Source organism: Varroa destructor, unplaced genomic scaffold (assembly GCF_002443255.2).
Source record: "Varroa destructor unplaced genomic scaffold, Vdes_3.0 BEIS01000002.1, whole genome shotgun sequence".
Classification (NCBI taxonomy): Eukaryota; Metazoa; Arthropoda; class Arachnida; order Mesostigmata; family Varroidae; genus Varroa; species Varroa destructor.
The window spans coordinates 18690441-18714608 of record NW_019211455.1 but is presented as its reverse complement, the minus strand read 5'-3'; the positions used below and the strand labels follow the sequence as shown (position 1 = coordinate 18714608).

The 24168-nt window shown below is 39.6% G+C and overlaps 1 protein-coding gene and 1 long non-coding RNA gene across 9 annotated transcripts in view; one reads left to right on the top strand and one right to left on the bottom strand.

Annotated features, from left to right (window-relative positions):
* LOC111245719 (regucalcin-like) overlaps positions 1-24168 on the bottom strand; it is a 41768-nt gene that overhangs the window by 1166 nt on the left and 16434 nt on the right. Inside the window, exons 1-4 of one of the 8 annotated variants that reach the window (XM_086979938.1) lie at positions 12730-12747; positions 7772-7931; positions 7132-7329; positions 6597-6812 (exon numbers count right to left, since the gene is read on the bottom strand). In XM_086979938.1, coding sequence (XP_086836064.1) covers positions 6597-6812; positions 7132-7329; positions 7772-7928 — 571 coding nt within the window. In that variant the 5' untranslated portion in view covers positions 7929-7931; positions 12730-12747. The other 7 variants (XM_022794418.2, XM_022794413.2, XM_022794417.2 and 4 more) reach the window with 7 other exon arrangements.
* On the top strand, positions 19890-23542 carry LOC147757471 (uncharacterized). The gene is made up of 2 exons (XR_015320870.1): positions 19890-21630; positions 22309-23542. It is a non-coding gene; the product is annotated as an uncharacterized LOC147757471 (long non-coding RNA).

Below are 24168 nucleotides of genomic sequence, written 5' to 3'. Positions count from 1 at the left end.
ATATATATATTTATTTATTAGAATGCAAACCGAAATACATTTATCGTAGTGAAACTATTTTCACTTACGGGAGCCACCCTATTTGATGCTGATACCGTCGCTTCTTACAGTACGACTGTCCTCTACATAGTCACGTATCTCGATTTCTTGTCGCAAAGTGACCCCTGAAATGCTGCATCTACCACGCCCAAATATTCACTACCTATTTATAGGCCTGTTTCATTTTAGCTTTCTTTATCGTGTCTATACGACCCAATGATCACCGCTGGATGGTTTTGCCACTAGTTCATGCAACAAGTCACATATGCAATAGCCCTTCTAGTTTGAGCGGCAAAAAAAATTCAACGCGGTCACCGCTCTTCATGAAGGCTCGCAGTCTGTCCGTCCTAATTGGACTTCTGTATATATATCCTTATCAACGGTCTGTGATATAGCTGGCGCTCATGAGTTTCCCGCAACCGGCAAGGTGCTCTGCATAAGATTAACTGAATTTTAGTTGGTATTCAATCCAATCCACCTTGTGCCTGTCTGATGCAAAATCAATCAGATGTTATAGCGTATTTGAAAGCATCAAAACATATCAATAGCTATTTGTTACTCGAAATACACAGTAACAAAAAGACGCTTGAATTGGTAATAGTTCTTCTGCCATGAGATCTTGCAATGGAGGTCGTAAGCAAGTTAGCCGACAAAAAGGACGCTGGATCTTTCCTTATAAAAGAACACTAATATAGGACGCTCTTGGCTATCTTGGTAAAGCTTTATTAAGCCTCTCAAATCTATAAAAAATTAGCTCCGATTCGGCTTCTCTACCTTTCAAATCAGAATTCTATGAACAGCTTTAAAGTTTCATATTGTGAAACAAATAAATTCGTTAAAGAATAAGTAATAGAGGTGTAAAATAAAGCCAAGGCTTTCAACTATGTTTCACGATGACCTTATCAAAAATACTTTTTTCGCCGTACGAAAACACCTTTGTCAAAATAAAAAAAAGTATTTGCTTTGCAGCTGATAAAAAAGCTTCACTAATAATATTATTGATAAATATTATCGACTGTTTTAAGGGTTTAAGACTGGCTTGTGTTTCAGTCAGTATAGTCAGACTCCCAATCAAATAATGTTCTCCTTGAATATAATTTTTGCTCTACATAGCTCTAATTGTATATCGAACTATTAATAAAAAAATTCAAAGTTTCCTATTGTGAAGTTAGTAACATGCAAGCTCAAAAACATTAAAGGTATGTCAATGTTATATAGAAACGTGGCTTATTAGGCGACCAAACCTCCGCAGGGCAGGCTCTTCTAAAACTTGTATAATTTTTGGGGGATACTCGCAATGGGCCACGAACATCGAACCAATCATCATCTGCAGACGGGTGAGTCCTCGAAATCGATAAGTTAAAATAGTTTCTTGCCGTGTGTGATGATAGCCAACGAAACCGCTCTTCAAGCGGTCTGTCCTTCGCACTCGAATACAATGCTCACATCTACTTACTCATGCTAAAGAAGCAGATTCCGTGACGCAGGACATTCGAAGTAAGAGAGCAGCAAGTCGAGGTGCGACACCCCCTGAATCAACCATAAGCCTGGGAACGAAAGGCAAACGAAGCAGACCAGACCTCACCAGCCAAGCTGCTAAAGGAGAACTAGAAGATGGGGTAATGCAACTTTTTCAAGTAGTGTTGAGGCGGCTTCTTGCTGAAAAAGAGCTTATGGCCGTCCGTTATTGGACGAATTCACTAGAGAACGACACATATAACTGACATCGCTGACTATAACGTGGGATGTGTGGCATAGATGATACGGCTACATGACCGTCCCTTGCCTGCGTTCTGCCTCCTTCTCTAGCTAAAACAGCCAAATACGGGTCGCATTGCATTGGCGTACTCATAGAACGTGACCTTAGGAAGGCAGGCCAGAGGAAGAACGGCCAGCGAAGTAGGGGAAACTAACCGGCCCGAATACCGTCGGCTGCACAGAATGACAGGCCGAAGCAGCCTGCTAGGATAGGCAACAACAGCAATGCAGCAGCCGAAATAGGAGCCATCGCAGGCCATGGGTTAACAGCTACGAGAATGTAGACGAGGCTGAAAATGAGTGAAGAACAAAAAAACCCGTTTGACCAACCCTACACTTCCACAAAGAAATGCTGTTACGTAAGAATAAAAGGAGAGTGCGAACGGCTAGAATGAAGACGCATGGACGCAGAGAAATAAGCAGGCCATAACGGGTTTTGAGAAATGTGGCCTTGATTATAAAAGATGAACTATGAAAATAGGAGATGATCCCAAAGTATATATGATGTAATGCGTTGTATTGAGCGCGCTCACTAAAAATAAATTTTCGTTGGGTTAATTATCTCGGTACAGGGATTGTGTTACGAGGGGTTGCTTGGACGACTCAGCTCCATAAAAAGGCTCAGCAACTAAGTTAGGGGACTTTAGGGTAACGCTTTGGAAAAGATACGTGTTTTATTACAAGAAGAACACATAGAGACATACAAGGCGTGCAGTTCAAAACTCGCAAAGATTTCTTTTGGGTGCTGACCATAGCGGAGCATTTCGCATCATAGCATGTGAAATTATCAAGAAATAGACAACAGCCAGTTCGACGACATTTTTAGATATGCTTAAGAAAATAGTTGGGAAATATTCAACATGAATATACAGCGTTATAACCAAATCCTCTACCAATTAACATTCTTACACAGTTCACAATTAACGAATGTCACCAATAATGCCAAATTTCACTATCTAAATAAGATAGGGTTTCACAGGCATATCCCCTTAATAGGGACAGAAGATGCGATCTCACATTTCCAATGTTTCGTCGCATCTCTGGGGTCTCAATGTGTTTACACAGGAAACATTATCCTCCCAGCAATTTGTGTCAGTTTGTTGGCTGTTGAGAATACATCTACAGGGATCTTTCCGAAAATTTGATAATATCTCGATGAGCAAGAAGGCTAATCGTATTCACGGTGGATGAATGTGGTTAGGTTAATAAAACAACTGATACGGCGACCCTACCACGCCTAGCAATGCTTTATTCGGACTTGGCTGACTGAAAGAAAACAAAGAAGACATGACGAAAAGCAATAGACTGACTGACCACCCAAGTACACAACCTGCATTAACTGAATAGGAAATAACAAGCGACTGCGCCAAACCTTCTTGATGTCATATGCCCTTTAAATATAGCATTAAATACGTGAAGGCTTGCAGGAACGTGAATTACCTAACAGTTCAACAAGGTTATGTAGAGGATTTAGCAGTCAAATTAGGTATTGTCACCCATGTGTTCCGTAGTATCAATCACATCGGTATCACAGGTATGTCTGTTGGAAACTAAACTAGCTTGTGCTAAATTAGATTTTCGCATTTCGTTCTAATTCACAGCGAATGTAATTTCTTTTAGACGTTGTAAGCCTGCTAAAAAAACTTGTGCATTATGCAAAATGGGCTTTGGTTAAGCTATTATGTTGTTTAGACGTATCTGCAGTTTTCGTCTTATGGAGTAATATGGAGTGAACTCCTGTGGGTAACTTATTTTGTATAGAAACTGCTGTAATATATACGATATGTGCTATGCAGGCGTATATCAATATCTTCCATATCGATACTGAAATATTCGTAGCCACTTTAATGAAATGAGAAGCCAACAAAATTCGAACAATGGTCTCGACGTTTTTCCACTGTTGATATCATTTGCCCTTATAGTTTCCTGATGTTTCGTTCAATAGGCAGCTTCCGTGTTATAAGCAAAGACATACGTAACCACATTGTAATCAGGCGCTTTGGGCAAACATTGTAGAATACCTCTATGGGAGCTATTCTACAATGTTTGGAGCATTTCTTCGTATTCAGCTGGATGCTATCCGCTGCTTCTAAAATACAGGATTTGGCCTAATCCTAATGCAGCCCCTAACCTCAACAGCTAAAAGCAAAGCAACAAATTTCATAGGCTGGCCCATTTTTCTATTGCATACCATAGATAACGTCACTCTTAAATACACTTTAAATACTTTTTAGATAATCGTTACTATCTAGCTGCTCTTCCTGTATTATTCCGTTGGCGTATTTTTCGCTTAGATTTACTTACATAATGTTTTATACTATTCTCTTTTAGAACTATAGCTTCTAGCCATATTACAGTTGTTTACGCAAGAAACACATCGAGTTGGTGTTAACCAGCCAGTAACCGGAACGAATTGGACAGCGAACAGATTGAACCATACGTATCACTGCAGTTCCCCACTGGTTGTTTATTCTTTGATATAAGTCAAGAATTTGATTTGCTAGGTTCGGATTTTGTTGTGTCTGTCGAACTCTAGGAAAAACTGCCAGAGTTCGTTCATATCTGCTCGCCTTGTGCCGTTTTCCAACGACATCAACACTATCTTTTTAGGTGCGAAACGAAGGCAGAGATTTCCACGATAGACTTGGTTGACGGACTATTGTTCTGCCGCTAAGGAACGCGTTGTTGACAATCTCCTTGCAACAGACACGTACACTTCCAGGTGATGTTAGTGATGGGCATCCCTGTGCAGGACAGTATAATGCTACGAATCTGATCTTCTCGGATACGGCGCGAGACCTTGAATTCTTTTCGTCTTGTTAGAGGAGGCGTAAACTAAGGTTTTTACTAACCGCTGTAGTCGAACAACATGCTTTAAAATACGACCACACAGAAGATGATCTTGATGCTATAATCTAAACGCGGAAAAGGGGTTGTAAGCTTTGCCTACTTCTGCGGCAACTGTTTTTTGTTGACCTCGCAACATTATGGACACTTTGCTTATGGTGAAGTACGTGTACGTATCGATACACCAAAATGTGATTGGTAATTTTTACGTGTGCAAGCTTACTGCATGTTAATGCAATTGAATGAATAGAATTCGATTAGCTAAAGGAACTGATTTAAGAAACCGTCGGCCTAAGTTGCATAAGTAAGTAGTTTACATACAAAAAATGAATCCTAAAATAGTATGGGAAACTACAAACAAAACATAATAAGTGTTCTTCTGAATACGGATTATTCGTAAATTTCACTGTGAAATTGGATTAGTCATAATAATAGCATTCGTCAAGTTCGGGCTGGAAAGAATAGAACAGAGATCAAATAACAATGTCGGTGAGATCAAAAAAGTAATCTATAAGGATTAACAAAAATCCATTTTATCCAGATTATTTTACGATTATGCGCAATAGCGTCATTAAAACTAATTTGGGAAAAAGGAAGTAGGTATTTTTATAATCTTAAAAAATGTTTCGCGATAGCCTGCTTCCCTTCTTTCCGGAACGAAACATTTAACAATAACATACAGCCATAACTAATGCGGATATCCAAATCGTATCAGCAACTTATACAGCACGGCTTCATAAATCTCGCCTCGTCACCGTTTCAGCGATACAACTGAACATCGCCTAAATTGAATTCTATTGAGATCTATGCTTTTTGTGGTGCCTGTAGAACAAAACAGAGGTCTTTTTTTGATCGAGGTGAGAGATTTGAGGAGAAGGTTAGAAGCCGCAACCGTTAGATGTCCAAGTCTTGTATACTTTATACTTGAAATAACAAGCCTCGTTTTGGGTCTGTCCTCTTTTCTACCCATTTCGCTTGGCTAAAATATGTGGCCGCGTTGTAATGGAGCGCGGAGTGTCGAACCTTTACGGCCATCGCACCTTGCGAGCCACTCCATCTTCCAGTAGTCAGTAAAAAAAACTATGTACCCCAGTGGAAAATAGACTGAGTAGTTTTATTCTAAATTCTGCCGAGGATGCAAATGATGATGGTGGAACGAAGAAAAATAAGTGGTCGGCAAAGTTGCGCGAAATACGTCATATGAATGTATACAGGTGAACATATAATTTTCTTCTCTCCTCCATAGCGAATGCATAGCAACTGAGCCCCTTGCAAGGAACACTTCGTCACTCAATTAGGTTACATGTCATCTATGTGACATATGCCAGACTACTGCAGAAATGCAGTATATTTCTAATTTATACGGATGTGATTCACACTCGCCTGCACACTATCGTATATACGTGTAGTAAAGGGCTGACCAAATAGAAAACGATGCATATACTGTATATTCATGCTGTATAAAATGTTTGGTTTGGCTTTTCTTAGTATTCCGTTTACTCACGAGCAAGTTGGGCAAATTTTGCTATTAGCCACACATAAAAAATGCCTCCTTATCTACTCCAGAACAACGTTAACGAGTATAGATATAAAGGAAAAACGCTTGTTTTTTTTTTACAATAATATGATACTTAGTGTTTTGATCTGGCAAATAATAATAGGCACCACTCTGCAAATTTTCTGATATTCTAGTACAATGCATATAAACTGTACTTTCTTGACAATACATATATATGTATATAGGGAGAGCGAGAGAATTCGTTGAGTGCTGTCAAATGATCATTCTCTAGCAAGGATCGTGGGACCGAAATGGGGCCTATTTTCCAGTAATGTCAAGTATTGAAACACATATAAATACCTCGATTACGTTATCGACAACCTTACTTTCTCCCGGCAAATGTGGATTATTTGTCATTAGTTTGATTGTAGTTGACGTTAAAAAGGGAACTCACATATTTCTCCCTCGTCGCTGTAGTCGTAAGCGGTTAGAGTTTTGTTCGGGATTGAGTCGATATAGAAAAAGGTTTTGTTGTCGCGGGTCCAGGCAAGCCCATTGGACAGGGACACATCCTGAAGCAACACTTTGAGACCTCCATTTCCAGAATAGCTAAATAATTTACCAATGTTTTCTGGGTAAACTTCTTCGGGAGTTTCGTACATCATCGTGCCTAAATACACACAGATCATACAAAAGTAACAGAAGAAGTTGACAATTTCATCATCTGGTTATGGCTCCTTTGCAGAATTAATTCGAAACACATTTAATGGACGAAATACATTTATTTTGCCAAATGTTGCTAAAACTTGCTATAGCAATGGCTAGATACCATAGATTTCACATACAATAATGCTTGTTGTAATCCGAACTGCAAACAAAAGTACAGCGAACATATTTTATTTTTAACATCTAAGCTGAGATGGGAACTATTGAAATTATAACTGATACATTTCGTGTATATATATATCTCAGTGTGTGTAAATACTAACCAAATAGAATGCGTCCATAGGGATCGCATTTGGCATCGTTGATTCTGGTACGAACGTTTTTTTCGTGATTTGTCACATCAACGAGTGTCTCAAGGATTTCTCTTTTTACCGAGTCGTATTTAACCAGGCGATTTGCGACTGCCACCACCATAATATTGGAATCCGAGGCGTAAGGAATCACGGCTCCCACCTTGTCATCTAAGTTCAGTTCGAATTGAAATCATTTGATTTGTGATACGCCGTAAGATTGTACAGTCATCTCAAAAAAGTAGTTTCCACCATTGCTTTCCTTAATCGAGTTAATGGAACAGCGAATATTTTTTTTTATCATAAATACTCGAAAAACATTCTGAGCATAGGTCTTTGATAACCTCTAAGCTAATGTTTGTAAAACTAATGTAACATACATACGAAGCGAACATTCATTTGGCTCCAAATATTTTTCTTTATATTGGCGAGAAAAAGGTTCGTACAAAAACAGCTCGATAAAGTTTTTTTTTTTTAATGGTAACCGCATTCAACCTAAATCGAGAGGACGTACCGAGTCAATTACGTAGGCTAATAGACTTGGGGGCAAAATTTCCTCCTTGTTATTTACCTTTCTGGCCATTGAAAAGCTCTCAAATGCATTCCCACTAACCGAATTTGTGCCTGGCAGTAATATCACCGTTTACCGGATCAATAAACATGACCGCAAACTGATCAATGTCAACTATGAGCAAGCGGCCGTTTACAGCATCCCAGTGAGGTCCTTCGCCTAAGTCTTGCACGTCGGAATTTAATACTCGCACCGACATTGTCTGAAAATCAATTAATTAATTAACGACTGCCTTAATTAGTTTGCTGGACACAATTTATAGCTGTGACTATAACACACATTACAGATGAATAGTGCACAGTGGATTAAACAGATGTTCTTACGGGATACCATCGTATTTTTTGCGATTTTACAATATAATAATAACAATTCGAATCCTCACAATGATATTTTTCAACATTCCACATAAGGTTCCACACAACGCACCGCGGGAGTGACGATGATATCCTCTCTTATAGTGAACTAATAATTCCAGTACGGCAAAGTAGCAAGGTCCATATTGAATTAATTGAATACAATATCCGAATTCTTAAAGCTGTTTTTAAAATCCAAATTTCAGTTTCTCGTCATTACAATCGACAAAGTTCTTGCTACCCTGCTAAATAGACTGGAAATGTAATGAACCCAAGAGATTCTCTTTAAGTTGTATTGATGCTAACATACCGTGTTTTCGAATGAATAAATATTCAGTTTCGGGTTTAATCGGATCTCATTTTCCTTACCAGCATATTAACAATAGCTATCATACTGCCCATATTCGGTTAAACAATACGAACCACTATAAAAAAATTAACCAAACAATGTTTCCGTTGGTCGTTGAACCTAACAGTCTATGTAACCATCACTGTCGAGTTCAGATTGTTTCCTGTCGGAACTATGGGCCCTCAATCTGATCTCCCGCTACCGCTTCTCATACCGATTAGACACACTGAATGGGCGTCGGACAGCTCCAGGGCGTCAAGCTTCCTGCCTGCGAAATCCTCGCTGTTCTTCCCGAACTTCAATTGAATGCATCCATTTGTTTTTGCGGTAAGAGAAAAAGCTGCCAGAGCGAATCTTGCCTGAGCGTGACTGTTCTGACTCAGCTAACCTAATCAGTATTTTTCTCTGATTTGAGTGACTAGTTGCTTTTAGGGCTAGGAACTTTTGGATAGCGGCGCGAATATTAACTGGCGGTCTGAGAACGTCGTTCTCGTCTCCCAGGAACCGCCCTTGACATGTTCTGCTATTTTCCAGGGCGAAAATATCTTTTCAGCCCAGCGTGGAGTGCAAAGAGAAATTGAAATCAGAACAGCTTAGGAGCAGTATTAATTATCCCGATTTCTCAAACTACTGTAAGTCTCCAATAAGCCGATTATAGACACAACTCAAATAGAAATTTAGGGGAATCAGAAAATGGCTGGGCGAAACAGCACGGTGCTGGTGCTCACAATTAAAAATTTTTCAGACTGACGGATTCCCAAACCATCTTTTCAATCTGTTACACGTAGTTCTACAACTAAAAACATTACTCAGCATCAAAGATCGAAATCGTCGATAATATGGTAAAACAGGTAACTTAGTATGGTTGAACATGAGTCCATGGTAATGAAGCCTTGTAAATTTACGTGAAGTATTTGATACGTCCTCTATAAAGGCGGTTCAGAAGAAATCACCAGAAATTTTATGAGCTTTGGCCAAACACATAATGAAGTGGTCGTTCTGCAAAAAATCCGCTGGTGAAATGATTCATCATGCAGATCCGTATATCCATAACGCGTTCCAAATTTCCAGTAAATTTGCAGCTTATTCTTGTTCATAAGTCTAACGTGGTTTATCTAATCATCACATGCTAGCACTATCTACTAAGCAGCAGAGGCAATAGACCCGAACGGTTTACTACAGACGTGTTACATCATGCACCTATTTGACTCGAGCAATGCAGGCGCAGCTGTAAAAAGACTAGTTCCTATTGATATTAACACCATGTTTATTTTACTATGCATGATAGCACATGTTATTATAGAATGTCTACAAATTACGTGTATATAAAATGTTCGGTGTCGACCTATGGTTAATTCCAGACAATCAGCAGATGGTTCTATAGTCGAACAGCAACTACTGGACGACAAATTAAACAAAACAGCATTATATTATATGCAAATTGCCCACGGCAGTCTCATGGGAAGAACAGGTTTCTTTGTAATGTAAGTTACTTAATGTTCTATTGACTATAAAGTTAGTTCAATATATAGACTTTTCCAGTTATTGGTTATGTTCATCCTGTGGAGAAATCGTCCAAATACAATCTTACCATACAATGTACAAGCTAGATGTATATCTGCCGTACCGGAAACGATGACAGTGTTCAAGTGGATCAAGCAAGGTCAAATCTCCAAACATCTTAACCAAATAGTTGTTCTACTTGATTTTCCACATCTTTGTGATGGTCTAATAAATTGTTGATATCTTCAAATATAATCATATTAACGAAAGGCGGCACTCCCTATTGCGTCTTACACATCTGGTACCGCCATCTTTTGTCTCTACAAAAGTCCACAGCGTGCGGTTGAGTATATCAAACCTTCCGGAACCGCTGATTGGTGTAGCGGTCAAATATAGGCATAGGTCATAAAATTCACTCATTTTTTTTACTGTATTAGTCTCGCAGACAAGTTTCTCATTCTGATAGTCCGTTTAGTTCTATAGCATGTCGACCTAACTAGCTGCTTACTTGCAATATTCCATCTCCGAACACGATTTCACAGCAATCCATTACCGCTTTTTTATTCACTCTACTTGTAATAATTATTCATTACTTACTCCTTGAATAAGCCACGTCTCCTATATCGATCTATATGGAAACGCCGATAAACAACTTATAGCAACTCACAAACACGTTTTAACGCACAGGCCACAGCATATAACACATATACGCTATGGGGATACGACAAATTCTCATTTCACAATAGCTGTCCTAGCATTAGCGCTATTAATACTGGCGCTAATAAAAGGTACAGTTTAACGTCAGAGATCGACGCTTATTGCTCTCTAGGCCCTAACGAATAAGTTGTTATAACGGCAACAACAATATACTAGGAAACTCTTACATAGCGAAATAGCGCCAGTGCGGGCGCTGCTGGCGGAACATGAAATACGCCAATGCACTTTCTGCTGCCAGTCAACGAGCCAGTCAAGCAATCGACCGCGATAGTATCGCAAACAATAGGGTCACTGGAGAGCGATTCATGCTATTTGCTTACGCGTAGCTACAACAGTACCAAGAGAGTGACCGTAGAGTCGGTATCAAGATCAGATGCTATAACGGCTATAGCGAGCATCCAAAACATTCATAGCGCATGCTACGGCAACGTCTTCCCCATCATTTAAATCATGATCAACGATCCGCCAGCCGTCCACTAACAATCAACACTGGTCAAGAGCCGTGTCACGGCCAGTTAATGTTTGTGGAACAGAAGACTGTTGTCGACCGAATCCACCGAGGAAAGTCTGCACCGACTGAGCTCTCGTACGTGCCCTCTTGTTCAACTAGCAACAAGCGGTGGCATCCTGAGTAATCAGGCAACACCGATAAAGAACTAACTAGCTGTCGGCGGAAAGATCTGCGGTTGTCCAGATCTGACAACAGCAATGAATCTATTCACGAAACGGGGTATACCCGTTGGATGAGCGGTTAAGAAATCAATTGGCCAAAGCTGGGACTTGTAACCTTATATGGACCCATAGCTAAACACACTAATATCATCAACCGTATGAATAGCTATAACGGCTATAGCTGGTAGTGGGAAAGCTATAGGAACATATTTGTCAAGTAAAACTATCTTTGACACCAACCATACACTGTTTGTCGCTCTTGTTAACGGTTAGCAACGGCTGTTTCGGCCCTGCACTACGGTGCCTTTTTTGCTAATGTTATGCTAAGATATAATATGACACCATTACTGGTACGACCGCTTTGAAGTACGACTGTTCTTGTCAATGATATGCTACACTCTCTATAGTACACTAACTGGCCTTGTTGTTTCTGATGTTTTCGTTGGCGCTTGCGTATCCGCTGCTCCAACAGCTGTTTTGCTGCTGCTGCAGCCAGCGTCGATGAAGTCGACCGAAGATGTTTGTCCAAAGCAGCCGATCTATCCGCTGGTTAGTCTTCACCACTTATATATTCTCTTGTAAGACTTAGGCGATTATCGCGCTGACAAACTTTCGGCTTCTAGCTGCCTTGTATTCGGCGGATGCCCAACTAACTGGCGTCTACGTGCAATCCATTCGGAGTACTACTTGTCACTCCTTTATCGGCAGCGGCGGCGGCGGCGGCGGCTTACTCCGCGCGTACATTGCTGATACCTCAATGCCCGAGATGCTGCTGTTGCCGTTGTGCACTGTGACTGCGGCCGCTTTTGCTGCTGTTAATATTAAATAAATAAATAAATAGCGGACGACTCCATGCCGCGCGCAGCCAACAACAGTCCGTGGTCAATCATCCCTTCACCATCCTAATAGACGAGTTGCCAACGCCATTCGGTATACAGCTAATCGTAGCTCAACGAACCAATGTTGTATAGTCCGAAGTCGTAATGGTGTCTGCGGTAGTGGAACTGCCCGAGACCGAACGTCAAGCTCCCATTGAAAGAAGGGAAGAAGGCTCCGACACTTTCGTGTGCGAATGAATCGCGCTGGCACAACGTAGTTGCGGCTGCAGCTTCAGCGGCCACCGCTGCTCCGAAGACTCACGGGATAGTGCGGCGCGATGCGGTGCGCTTCCGTGCATAGACCGAGTAGCAGCGTAGTAGATGCACTACTGCGTCTGTCGTTTCGTCGCCTAGCGATTGCGTCGTTTGCAATGCACTTACGGTGCGCGTGTCATACTCACTATGTACTAAACTGTATATGTACACTCGGGCCGTGTATTATATCTTATTGGCGAAACTTCAAGCAACAATCCCTAGTGTATAACACGTCGTTCATATAAACGCCTGCGTTGTGTGCACGCTCTATACCTATTATCAGGGATAACAGTCATGCGACGACAGCTGTTGTTTTTGAGCGACGTCTGTTGCCAACACGACAAGCGGCTAGAAAGAGTGGCAGCGACGAAACACCACTAAATGATACCTGTAGCAAAATGAAAGGTGCGAAGGAGACAACCAGGAAAATCAAGAGGATTTCGATGCCTGCTCATAATGATGCTGGAACTGCTACTCCTATCTAAGAAAGTACCCCTAAATGTTTTCTTTTTCACTCCGACAATATTGCTTAGAGCAGCTGTCATTGTAGCAGATGTAAAAATGTTGCTGCACAAGAGTTGCAGGGTCTCATAGCGTAGACCTCGAACGTCGACAATATTAAACTCAGCTACATATAAATGTAATATAATAGAGCATGAGCAGAAGCAACAAACAGCTTGACAGTATTAACAAGAAGCAGTTTATCTTCGACATAATATAGGTTCGTCAAGAATGAACACACCACACTGCTTTACGCCGTAATCTTAATAATTATAACTTAACGATGTCCTTTTTCATTCAGCGTAGAAATCCCTTAAATTGTGGTTCCCTTAAATTACGGCGGCTAAATAACTAAAAAACTAAAGACAGTTTAACTATTCGTTCTTCACAGTAGCTTACGTTGCTGCCAATTTCTATACATCGTGTTGTCATATATAAAAACTAAATGTCTAAATGAAAACTTGAACTAAAAATTAAACTTGAGTACGTACAATTCATGCGTACATCACATTTGATTGGTAACTGATTTGACGTGCTTCTGTCCTTGATCAGAGAGGCTGCATGTTTCAGCTTATATAACCAAATTTTCGGTAACTACAATGAAGGCCAGCATAATAGAGATGCAAAAATTTGACGTTTAATGCTTGCTCTAAAATATACGATCGAATTTAGGTCAGTTTAAATATGTCTTCTAAAAGTTGACGTGTTTGAACTTACGAGCATGTATGTCCTTACAATAACATAGCCTGTTTATCAATAGATCACCCTTGAAAAAGCTTACGATTTTTCATGCACACAAGGCTGAGTTGTACCTAATCAGCTTGCTTTATGTTTAGCTAGAAGAATTGCCCTCCTGTAAATACTACGAGGAAAAGGTGCAAGTTAGAAAGCTTTCGAAGGCAGATGTAAGGTTCGAATAGGATCAAGAAACTAAATGTACTTTGTAGAAATAAAGATGTAAGTCTTCCTTCAGGATGAGTCCTAGAGTGCCCTTTGATCGACCCAGCTGCTTGCGACATCGCGTTGAGATCATTTGATCGACATTCACATTTCTCTATACTGCAGCGATGTAGTGGCTTGTTCGTACGCTCCCAGGCGCCATTTTACCCTTGAACGAACCAGTCTCTTCAAATATTTTGATGAATCGCCTGACTGTTGCCTGCTTCAACGAGACATTTGCTCCGTATTTAGTGAGACACTTGCGGAGTATCGCAATAATTGATTTCCCTTTTCGATAGTAAATCTTTAAACTGGAGGAGCTCATTATCACGGACCACTTTGATGTGCTTAGCCGTCTGCTAGCCTTTGTTTGTTGATAAACACAGAGGAAAGGCGCATAAAGGAATACACTCACTTACCCTCTCCCTGATACTGTTTTCATGCCACGGACGCGTCGTTCTGTTTACGTCTTTCTGTCCTATGATTTATTTGACAAGTCGCTTGCTTAAGTTTTTAAAGTGAGTTGGCTTGTCACTATTTGCTTCGAATATTAAAAATGACAAAATGTAAGATAAAACATTTTACTGCTAAATTCTACTAGTTTTTAAAGTGCCTTCGATGATTCTCTAAGTCAAAGTTATGACGAAACCAGAAAATCAGTCTTAATAATATACCATATCCTAAATGAGTGAAATATGTGAGATGGGTCGTGTCGCTAAGTAACGAAATCAACAACGATGAATGTTCAAATTAATTAACGGGCTTTACAGCACACAATTTAGATAGGAATTAGAGAAATTAGGAAAATAGCATAGCTTTTCCGTGGCATGAAAAACCTGCATGGCTTTTGGCCACTTTGAATATCTTCGATTTCACCTCACTCCTTATTAAACCTTCTTCATTTGTCCGCAAAGTTGCGCCGGTATGCATGCCAGCATGGCGGGATGTTTCGGTGCTCCGTAGCAAGATACAGTCTAGAGACACCTTTAGTGCCAGCACAACTTGACAATTTGTTACATAACTGCTTACCTTAATAATTGCGCTACTCAAATAATGTATTTTATAAGTTTTTGATAAACTTTTTGATAAAGTTGCTTAGGTTTAATATACATATCAATTTAAATACGTGTAGGGTAAATTTGTCTGCAGACTACTTCATAATCAGCGGCGAGTCACTAACCATCGATTAGAAAGAAGTTAAGACGCCTAAATGTAAGTGTTGTAACTTACTTTATGACGAGCAGAGAATGTCCTATAAAGTAAAACCTTTAGCTGGAGCTTTGAATATATGCTTTGTATATATTTATAAGTAGTACATGCGAAATGAACATGGATTGATTTTTTCCTTGCCTTTCTGAAAAAAAAAACATTTTACGTTCTTTAGAAAGTTGACAAAAAACTGCTTCCATGCAACGACCATGTAATTTAATCGATGTTTCGTTTATTATAGAATAAAAAACTTTACTAACGGAACAACAATATGAACAAAGATTATTTAGGCTTATTAAGCGCCACAAGGCCGACGGTTTTAGATTTCGCTACTATTCAATCAGCCTATGTGGAAATCTATGACATGAAATATACCTACCTAGAGGTATGTCTAGCTACACAAATTCGTAACCGGGAAATTTTTGCACGGACAGAACTACTTCTTTCAAAACCAACTGGTTGTTATGACTCAATCTAGGTATTGCCTGCCTTGCCGTTAGATAGACGGCACAGTTCGCGAATCATCAGGTGCGGCAATTGCGTACGCTTTTTGGAAGATGAGATTCATCTTTACGAACGACTTACCCATGGTTCTGCGTGGACCTCGCTGGGATTGAGAACGCTTCATATTATTGTTCTTTATTCTTTTTATGGCCGATCCCATAGTGTCCGGAAGCGCCTGACAACTTCGGGTTTGAAGTCTCCCTGGACACCACTGCAGAAACCGTGAGACGTGTGTTCATATGACTATTGTAGCCATATTAAAGCGAACGTGCTAAATCTATCCGATTCGCCTTTTGCTCAAACCATGCTGCTTAAAAGCTCAGAAAGTTAAAAATAGGTAATATCGTGTTCTTACTACGATCTTTGGAAGTGACTAATTACCGGATAGTTTTTGTTTGGGAAATCAGTTAAATATGCAAGGTCATAAGGTTCCCTGTAGAGTGCTTTTCATTGTGGATAATGACAAAGCGAGTTCCGGTTGCCAGAGTTTATGATAAGTAAGGTTAAGAAAGAATTCCGTCCACGCAGAGCTCAGCATAACGCAGTTTTATAAGCACCGAATGGCTTCGTTTATGTCCACCGTGGACGCAATAGGCATGCGTTCCTGTATACTGGAATGGCTTCTTTCCTGTTTGTTAGTGAATAGACTGATTTTAGGACCACATCGATTCGATCTATAGAACTCGATGAGTTTGACTAGCTGTTTTCAAAATAGGCGCTAGCCGCCTACTAGAATCGCTACATTTTCTAGTTTGACGAGCTTGAAAAAGTTATTGTTAGACCCAGTTGGAGTGTTGAGCCTTGCATAACTTCGCTTTTAGGTAGATTCATTCAATTGTCAGGGTGTTGAGAACGAATCCTTCTAAGATCGCCTTTCTTAAGTAAAATTCGAATGATCTTTAGAGTAAATACACTGTTATACTATTTTCCTGAGATTGAGATTCTTCAAAATAAGAGTCCTCGAAGAAACAAACATTTTGAAAGCGCATTCATGTTGGGTGACGCCGAAATAGCTAGCAAATGCTAGAGACGCCTATGCTTGGCACATTACTACTATAAAGAAAAGGTGGCATGATATGAGTTGGTATATGTGACTAATGGCCCATGAGGATAGTGCAAGAAAAAACAGTATTTCAGTGGCTGAGACCTTCAGTCACGACAAGACTGATCCATGTAGTATGAATAAACCCCAGATATTTTTACTGAATAATAATGAATAGTCGATTAGCCCTTGAGTAATTCGTTTGGTATCTGTGTGAACACGAAGGCTTGATAATAGTATCGAGTAATGTCGTAACCTAAAGTCCGTTAGGCTAGAGAAGTTTTTTCAGAAGCTGTTCGATAAAGTTAACCTCATGAATAGAAATGATGCGGTAACCTATAGCTAACGAGATAAGGCTTGATCTTTATACCTGTAACAGCTAATCTGTTAATGGTGTCCTTAACGCAAAGAAACAAATGGTTGCTTTCCTTCATCTATAACTAGACCTTTTCAAACCTAAGTGCAAATTCTTGTTAGCTAGCTACTTAATTAGTAATAGCAGCTCGACATTTACCTGGTTTATCGCATTACAGCTAATTTTCGTATCTGTGACAACTTTAGTGGCATTGCTAGGAGACGCAGTTGTTATAAAATTGCCATTTGTCCCGACCAAATGTGTCCAACTATATATATATATGGAAAAGATATATTTTGTGTATGATATTTGTTCTTCATCGATTTCAACATATAGATAATTTGATTAAATTAATAAAAAAATCTTGTCTCTGTCGATTGATACGACAAAAACAACTCGACGCAACAGGAGTGAATAAAGCAGAGTTCATTAATTGGAGGCCTATTCCACCTAGTAAACTAAATTGGCCAATTTCCATGCATTTGTTGGCAGGTAGCATGATTTGCCTTAGCACGCGGCTGTAGAACTGTTGCGTTCAACTTTTGGACCACAGATGTTGGCCGGAATAGTCAAATTGGTGTGTTTAGTTTCGGTCCATAGTTCTGGTTGTGCAGCTGTACACCTTCAGGCGGATCGGAAAGTTAGATGATTCGCAAAATCTGGGGTCACAATAAATATTCCACGTAGTTATATATTCCTTTGCGCGGTAGCTGTGTTGGTATGACACGACCTGTTAGTAAGAATGACCAAGATTTCGATGTGGGTGTGTCAGACTACAGAAAGGTGTTTGCAGGCTAGCCATAGCAAAATACTGGCGTAGCCTAGGTAGAGTTCAGAAATACAATAAATTTTTGTTGCACCTCATTTATGCATTCCAGATGTAGGTTTAAGTAAGGACCTATAGCATATGGGTCGTGACTATGAAAGCGTTACTGGTATTTTCATCTGTAGAGATATCGGGTAAGGAAAACAGTCACTTATTGAGAGGAACTGGGGTAACGCAAGCAGCTGGCCCTTTCAAAATCAGGTTTTACATTTCATGGTACTGCTAAGCATAAAAAGAGACTTAGATGCTGACACTGAGGTAAAATTTAATTGTTTTGAGCGAGCTCGGCAGGTTCCGATGGAAATCTCTTTTGAAAAAATTAAGTGTCAAAGCCTGATGCACGATTTTGACACTGCCAGGTAACAATTTTCAACATTTTCTAGTGAATGGAATCACTTCAAAGCAGGATTCATTATATTTGGCAAAAATAACTGATGACAGGACACCTTAAGCGATCTTTACCACATGAACTTGCGAAGTTGAAGAGTTTGTAAAAAAGCAATTCTATCCTTTACCTGAGATATTGCTACAACAGAAAATCAAATACACAAACGATGCTTGTGTTTCAATTGATGATTAAACTATAGAACGAATAATTGTAAGCTAAGTAAATTATTTTAAAACAAGTTAATTTTATCAATATGACATTGATGAGATTTTGGTTTAGCCATGTATGTCTCACCACGAAACAGAACCAGCGGTCGTTTCTGCAATCGGAAATGTCGCTGTCCGATGCGTTATGGCAGAAGCTGGTAATCACCGGAAAATCTTTACTGGAAGTTGTTCAACTCGTTTACGAAGCAATCTAGACATGTCTAAGTTACTACGTATTATCTCGTTGGGCGAAATTTACGTGACTTAAGTAAATTGTTTAGTTTTACGTAGATATTTTTACATACAGGTAGTGAAACGATTCTTCGATGTACCTAGGAGTCAGCGGTACATTTTCTAGATTTCTTCAAATATTAAAATGGAGCATCAAGATGCAGTATGCTACTAAAAACTCTATATTTAAGCTTGCGAATTTTCGAGTAAGTACGAACTAAAGGGACGTAATAGGTTATATTATATGGCACGCTCATAAGATCTGATGTTAAATTAAGCAAGAACATGATTGCCAACCTATTTGTCAGGTACTAGAAACTGCACGCGTAGACAGTAGTATGACACAAGATGCTGGTGACGCCCAAAAAACCACTACTCGGTCGGCAAGTCGATCAATATCAATATCGCTTCAAATCGTCAAAGCCTCAATCCAAAGAGAGAACAACCAGCTCACTACATATCAGCATTCTTATGCTATACAGCATATAATAAAAATGGAATTTTAAAAGTATTCATTTTGTTGCATTATAGATCGGCATAGAAGGCTAACATAAAACACGGTAAGTCGAGCTGGCCACGCAGCACAGCAAGCTATCCCCATGCCCCGAATCATCTTCACCGAAGAAATCCTCCTACACTAGGACAATTAATCAACTATTGCTGGCTATCGTATAGTAAAAGGATTAAGCTGAATTCCGAGTCCACCTGGCAACAGATCATGATCCCCACAGCAAATAATATTTATACATTTCGATAATAAGCTAATTACGTCCCAACCTTTCTGAGTCTTCCTCTTGACATTACTGTGCCAAACTTACGCCATGATTTATCTGGGCCGAATCATGGGTCACGCCGACTTAAGAACGAAGGAATTTATTGTTTGATTTTGTATTTTATATCTGACTAACTGAAAAACAAGACACAACTACTAAAGCCAAACAATTTTTTTGTTTATGATAAAATAAAAATCCATCGCATAACTTTGTTAACAGAAAACTATAGTGTATAGATATAGAGCTTCAACACGGTAGTTCAGGTTACCCGCTGTAGCCAAATCGAGTCATTGTACGTGTAAAAAAAAATAATGTTATAGTTCTTGATTTAATACTAATGAGTTAACTTTTCGTTAAGTCTTTCAGCTATTTCGTAAGGCGCACCTTTAGCATATATCATATCGCTCTGTGTCGGCTACCCACCTTTGTGCTAACGCTTTAATTAAAGTAAGCAGAATAACTTGTATTTCTATCACATCTGCGTCAGAAAATAGTACCCAAGTGGTGTATTCAATATTATAGCATAGAAAAAAACGATGTCAAAGACCAACTATTAGTAGCTTAATAGCTTAATTGCCTATTAAAGTAAAAAAACATAAAAGTAAAAAGCAAAGCACATCGAGAGGATAAATGCACTAGGCCGAGTAATTATCTTTTATACAGTGCACACATGTATAGTGTATAAGTGAAGCAATAAAATTATACTTCACGTCTTAGATAAATGCTAAGTACGAAATGGATAGACGAACCTCTATAAATCCAAGCTAATTGGCAGATCATTCACCTTCACATACTAATTTCTATAATAGGATTTAATTTTCAGTATGTTTAGTTCTATTCCTTATCGTCTCCTCTATGTTGTATTCGTTTCTGACCATAAAACTACTGAAAACAAGCTGCTCACTATTGTTGATTTTTCGAAAAATGTATGTTTAATTCGTAGAAATTCTCGCTAAGCATAAGTATGTAAGCGCTGTCAATGCGTTAGGGATCCTGATGTTAAACGATAGAAATCGACGAATGCTTTTAAAAAAAATGGTGTTGACGCTCCATACGTCTAACTATGGCAGATACCAATCGAATGACTATACAGCATTAAATACTAAACAACTAGCAGGCCATTGTAGTTGAAATCGGCTCAGCAGAAACAAAGGTCAGCTATCCGCAGTTATAGACTAGGCGCCCTACTTCTAAAAATAAAAACGTAAAACGAAAACAGTTACTACAGCCAAGTCTCTAAATCAAACAGAAGGTGGCAGGATAAGACGTTTTACGTATATGCGTGGTACCTACTATGCATTTAAAATTCATCACCTATGAATTAGTGTTTCCTGGTTTTGATGACAGTAAAGCTTGGCCGGTCCCAAAAATTAAAGTTGAAGCCTAAATTTAAAGAAACTTTCTAGCTAAAGATGAACTTGAAATTTTAAGCAGTACAGTGATTTTTGGCGCCGGAAAATGCAGTCTTTAGAATTATCTGCTCTCACGTTAACCAAGGGTAAATCAGAACAGGATACAACTGTATCTTATTTTTTACCCAATTTATTGATCATGCTTCTCACTCTCAAGGCATTGCCTGGGTTCCTTCTGGGGACGGAAGCACTGAAAACGTTATTGTAAATACTATATAATGATAATATATGTCAAGATAGTAATGTCTCCATATATATCGCAAGTGGCAAGAGCCTGCAAATATACGCCTGAGAATTTGGTAAGGATTGTCATTAGAACCTTACATGATAATTTGCCTTGGCCAGGGAACAGTTTCCCACCTTCTTCTTTCCTTTAAAGGTTACTTCGACTAATTTCTAAGCTGGTTACGTATAGACCACCAACGTTATCTATGTCACTCCCGCCTTATCTCAAACACATGCCCTCAGTCATGGCATTTTTCATATTTGCTATACCCGTTATAACGGCTATTGTCTCCATTCTCTAAGTGCCTCTTAACCTGTCATAAAAATAAATGCCACGGTACAAAAGTCGAACCAGATGTGTGCACCCTCAGTGATCACAACTTCGTAGACAAGCACCCTTCTCAGGTCACTGGGCGCTTTATCAATGTCCCCTCACCTATACGCTGTGTAAATACGCGGAACCAGGTAGCTGTTTGCAACCACAAGAAATTTACTCCTATCCAAAAGAGTTCATAGAGGTCAAAGAAATGGCCTCGAGAACTGCTGTAAGGGTTCAGCTAACTGTAAGTGTTTCTGCGACAGCTTAAGTGCCTTTTAGAAGACTTTAGGCCTGTTGAGCTGCTAAACCTGCAGGCAATATTAACAGTAATAGTAGTATTAAGTAATTCGCAAAAATGCTGTCTTTGACTGAATAGCAGCCAGGGCAGATATTGAAAATATGGCTGCTTTTAAAATCGGCCTATGAAACTGGGATTCTTCATGTTTGTTGAACGTGGCCATTGTACGATAACTTACAAGTAACACAGGTAGATTGTAGATATTTTCAGTTTTATTAGAATTTCCAAGCCATCAATTCCGGTGATAACATAAAACAAGTTATATTCTAGTTTCTCAGTTATATTCCTAGTGCCTATTGTTTAATTTGTAACCACAAGCCTTTCCAATAGATCAGATTGCATATCACTGAACCCCTTTCCAGAAAAATTAAATATAACTGGAATATCACTTTTGGAAACTAAATTTGCAATAATCTTGAAAAAAATCCATATTCAATCCGTTTACGATTACTTTTACGAGGCAAAACAGTTCAACACTTGAGGCATCTATGAATATAAATTCTCTAGTAATATTAAGTGAAAATAATAGACGAAAAGAGCGAACTGTGAGAGCAAAATAGCCTATAACCTTTCATCCACACTTGACCTGAATCGACCTGCACGCCCTCTGTCGTTGATAATTAGAGCTGATTACAGGAACTGTCGCGTTCTACAGGCGTACGGCAAAGATGAGAGCGGGCAAGCGCTGGCGGAGAAGTAGAGGAAATGCTTGGGCTTTCGTCTCTCATGGTTCCTCGGTTTCATTTGTCACCCGCATTGCTCTTCCATATCTTATGTTACGTCTACGTCAAGCCACTAGCCGTCAAGCGGGTCTATTATGAGGATCCAAACGCGTAACGGGTCGCATGACTCTGCTTCCGTTGGCTACGAATGCCACCGCAGCAAAAGCAGCCTTTACGTAATACTTCTGCGGTTCGCTTAGCTGGATAGTGATAGTTAAAATCGCGGGCAACAGGTTACTGTGCAGGCGTGGGTCACGCGTGCCTTGCTGCCCGTTGTGGGTGTCGGCTTCAATCTCGGTCTTAAGTGTCTGCATACACCGCCCACGTGGTAGTGTCAGTTTTAGCTATAACTTAACTTTGATAGAGACTGAGTGTGGTTCGTTACATATCAGCTAAGCCCATTTGTGTTAACAATACACTGTACTGAATTTGGCGTAATGTAAACTGAAAAGCGGATCAGACTTGTCGTTAGCTACTGAAATTAAAGAACAACGCCAAGACCTGTTTTGAATGCGGCTTACTGTCAAAAGACAGGCAAGCGTGTGTGCGACAAATGAATGAGTAGACCTGCACGGAATACGATTATATAGAGGGCCCAGACACATGTATGATTAAATGTAGCCCCGTTTTCCTAAGTTAATTAGTATTTTCGGGTTACAGTTATTGTCTACGCGCCGACTGTGTTCGGATATCGAGTAACTTTGTAATGCGACCGATTTCGATATTGTGTGTGACATTACCGTTTGAGTTACCGTTTAATGGCAAATGATAAAAAATAAATTCACTATTAATTTGTGTGTGTACTTAACTATTGTTGACATAACAACGAAATAACCTTTAATTACGCTTCTGATTGTTTTACGGCTAAAATTACTGTGACTGCAAGCAAAGAAAGAAGCAAAACTGTATCTATTGGACTGTTAATCAGTACGCGTCATCAATATGTATTCATTCAATCATCGTACGTCAAATAACTGATATTCGAAGAAGAGGCTCTTCTGAGAGCATAATCGAAGTGATCGTTTTTTTAGCGTGCATATCTGCTTTCTGCCAGTGACCGACCGACCAAAAAACATATTGGTAGCAATAATAATAATAATAAACTTTATTGACAAGTCTATAAGTACAAGAGCGTATCGATTTGCAGGTACTTCATTTTAGATAAACGACCTGACCATGTATGTCAAAGACAGAAAGTTATTGGGGATCTCGATCGGCCAATTACGGCCGCGTCCACCTCGTTCGCACGAGATAACTCGGATGTTAGGGAGAGGCTAAATTTCTCGAAAGCGTTGCAGCAACGTTCGTAATAAAGATACGAATTCTCATGGAAGCAGGAATTCCTTCGAAGGGCTAGCATTGAAAGAGCAGAAGAATACAAGTAATCAACAAAAGTCCACCCTGAGTCCGACAACTGCGTTGCTACCGCGTATTTTGATAGTAGTTGTATAAGGTAAACGTCCTTCGCGACGTTCCTGCTACCTGGCATCAGTAGTAGAATGCATAACGCGGTATAGCCGGATTAGGCTTAATTTCTTTTTCGCTATACATTGTAGCGTAATCGTAGCGCGTAGCATTGTAGCGTGTCGCCTAATGATCACTTGAAGTACGATTCAATAGCCAAAGAATCGTAGTAGAAGTGAACAAAAGTCATGGTCATTATGAGCAATAATGGTTCCTCTATTAACTAACCTTCATGTTCCGTCTACATTTCTGCGTTATACGTTTAAACATTGATACCTAACAAATCACAGCGTTCGCA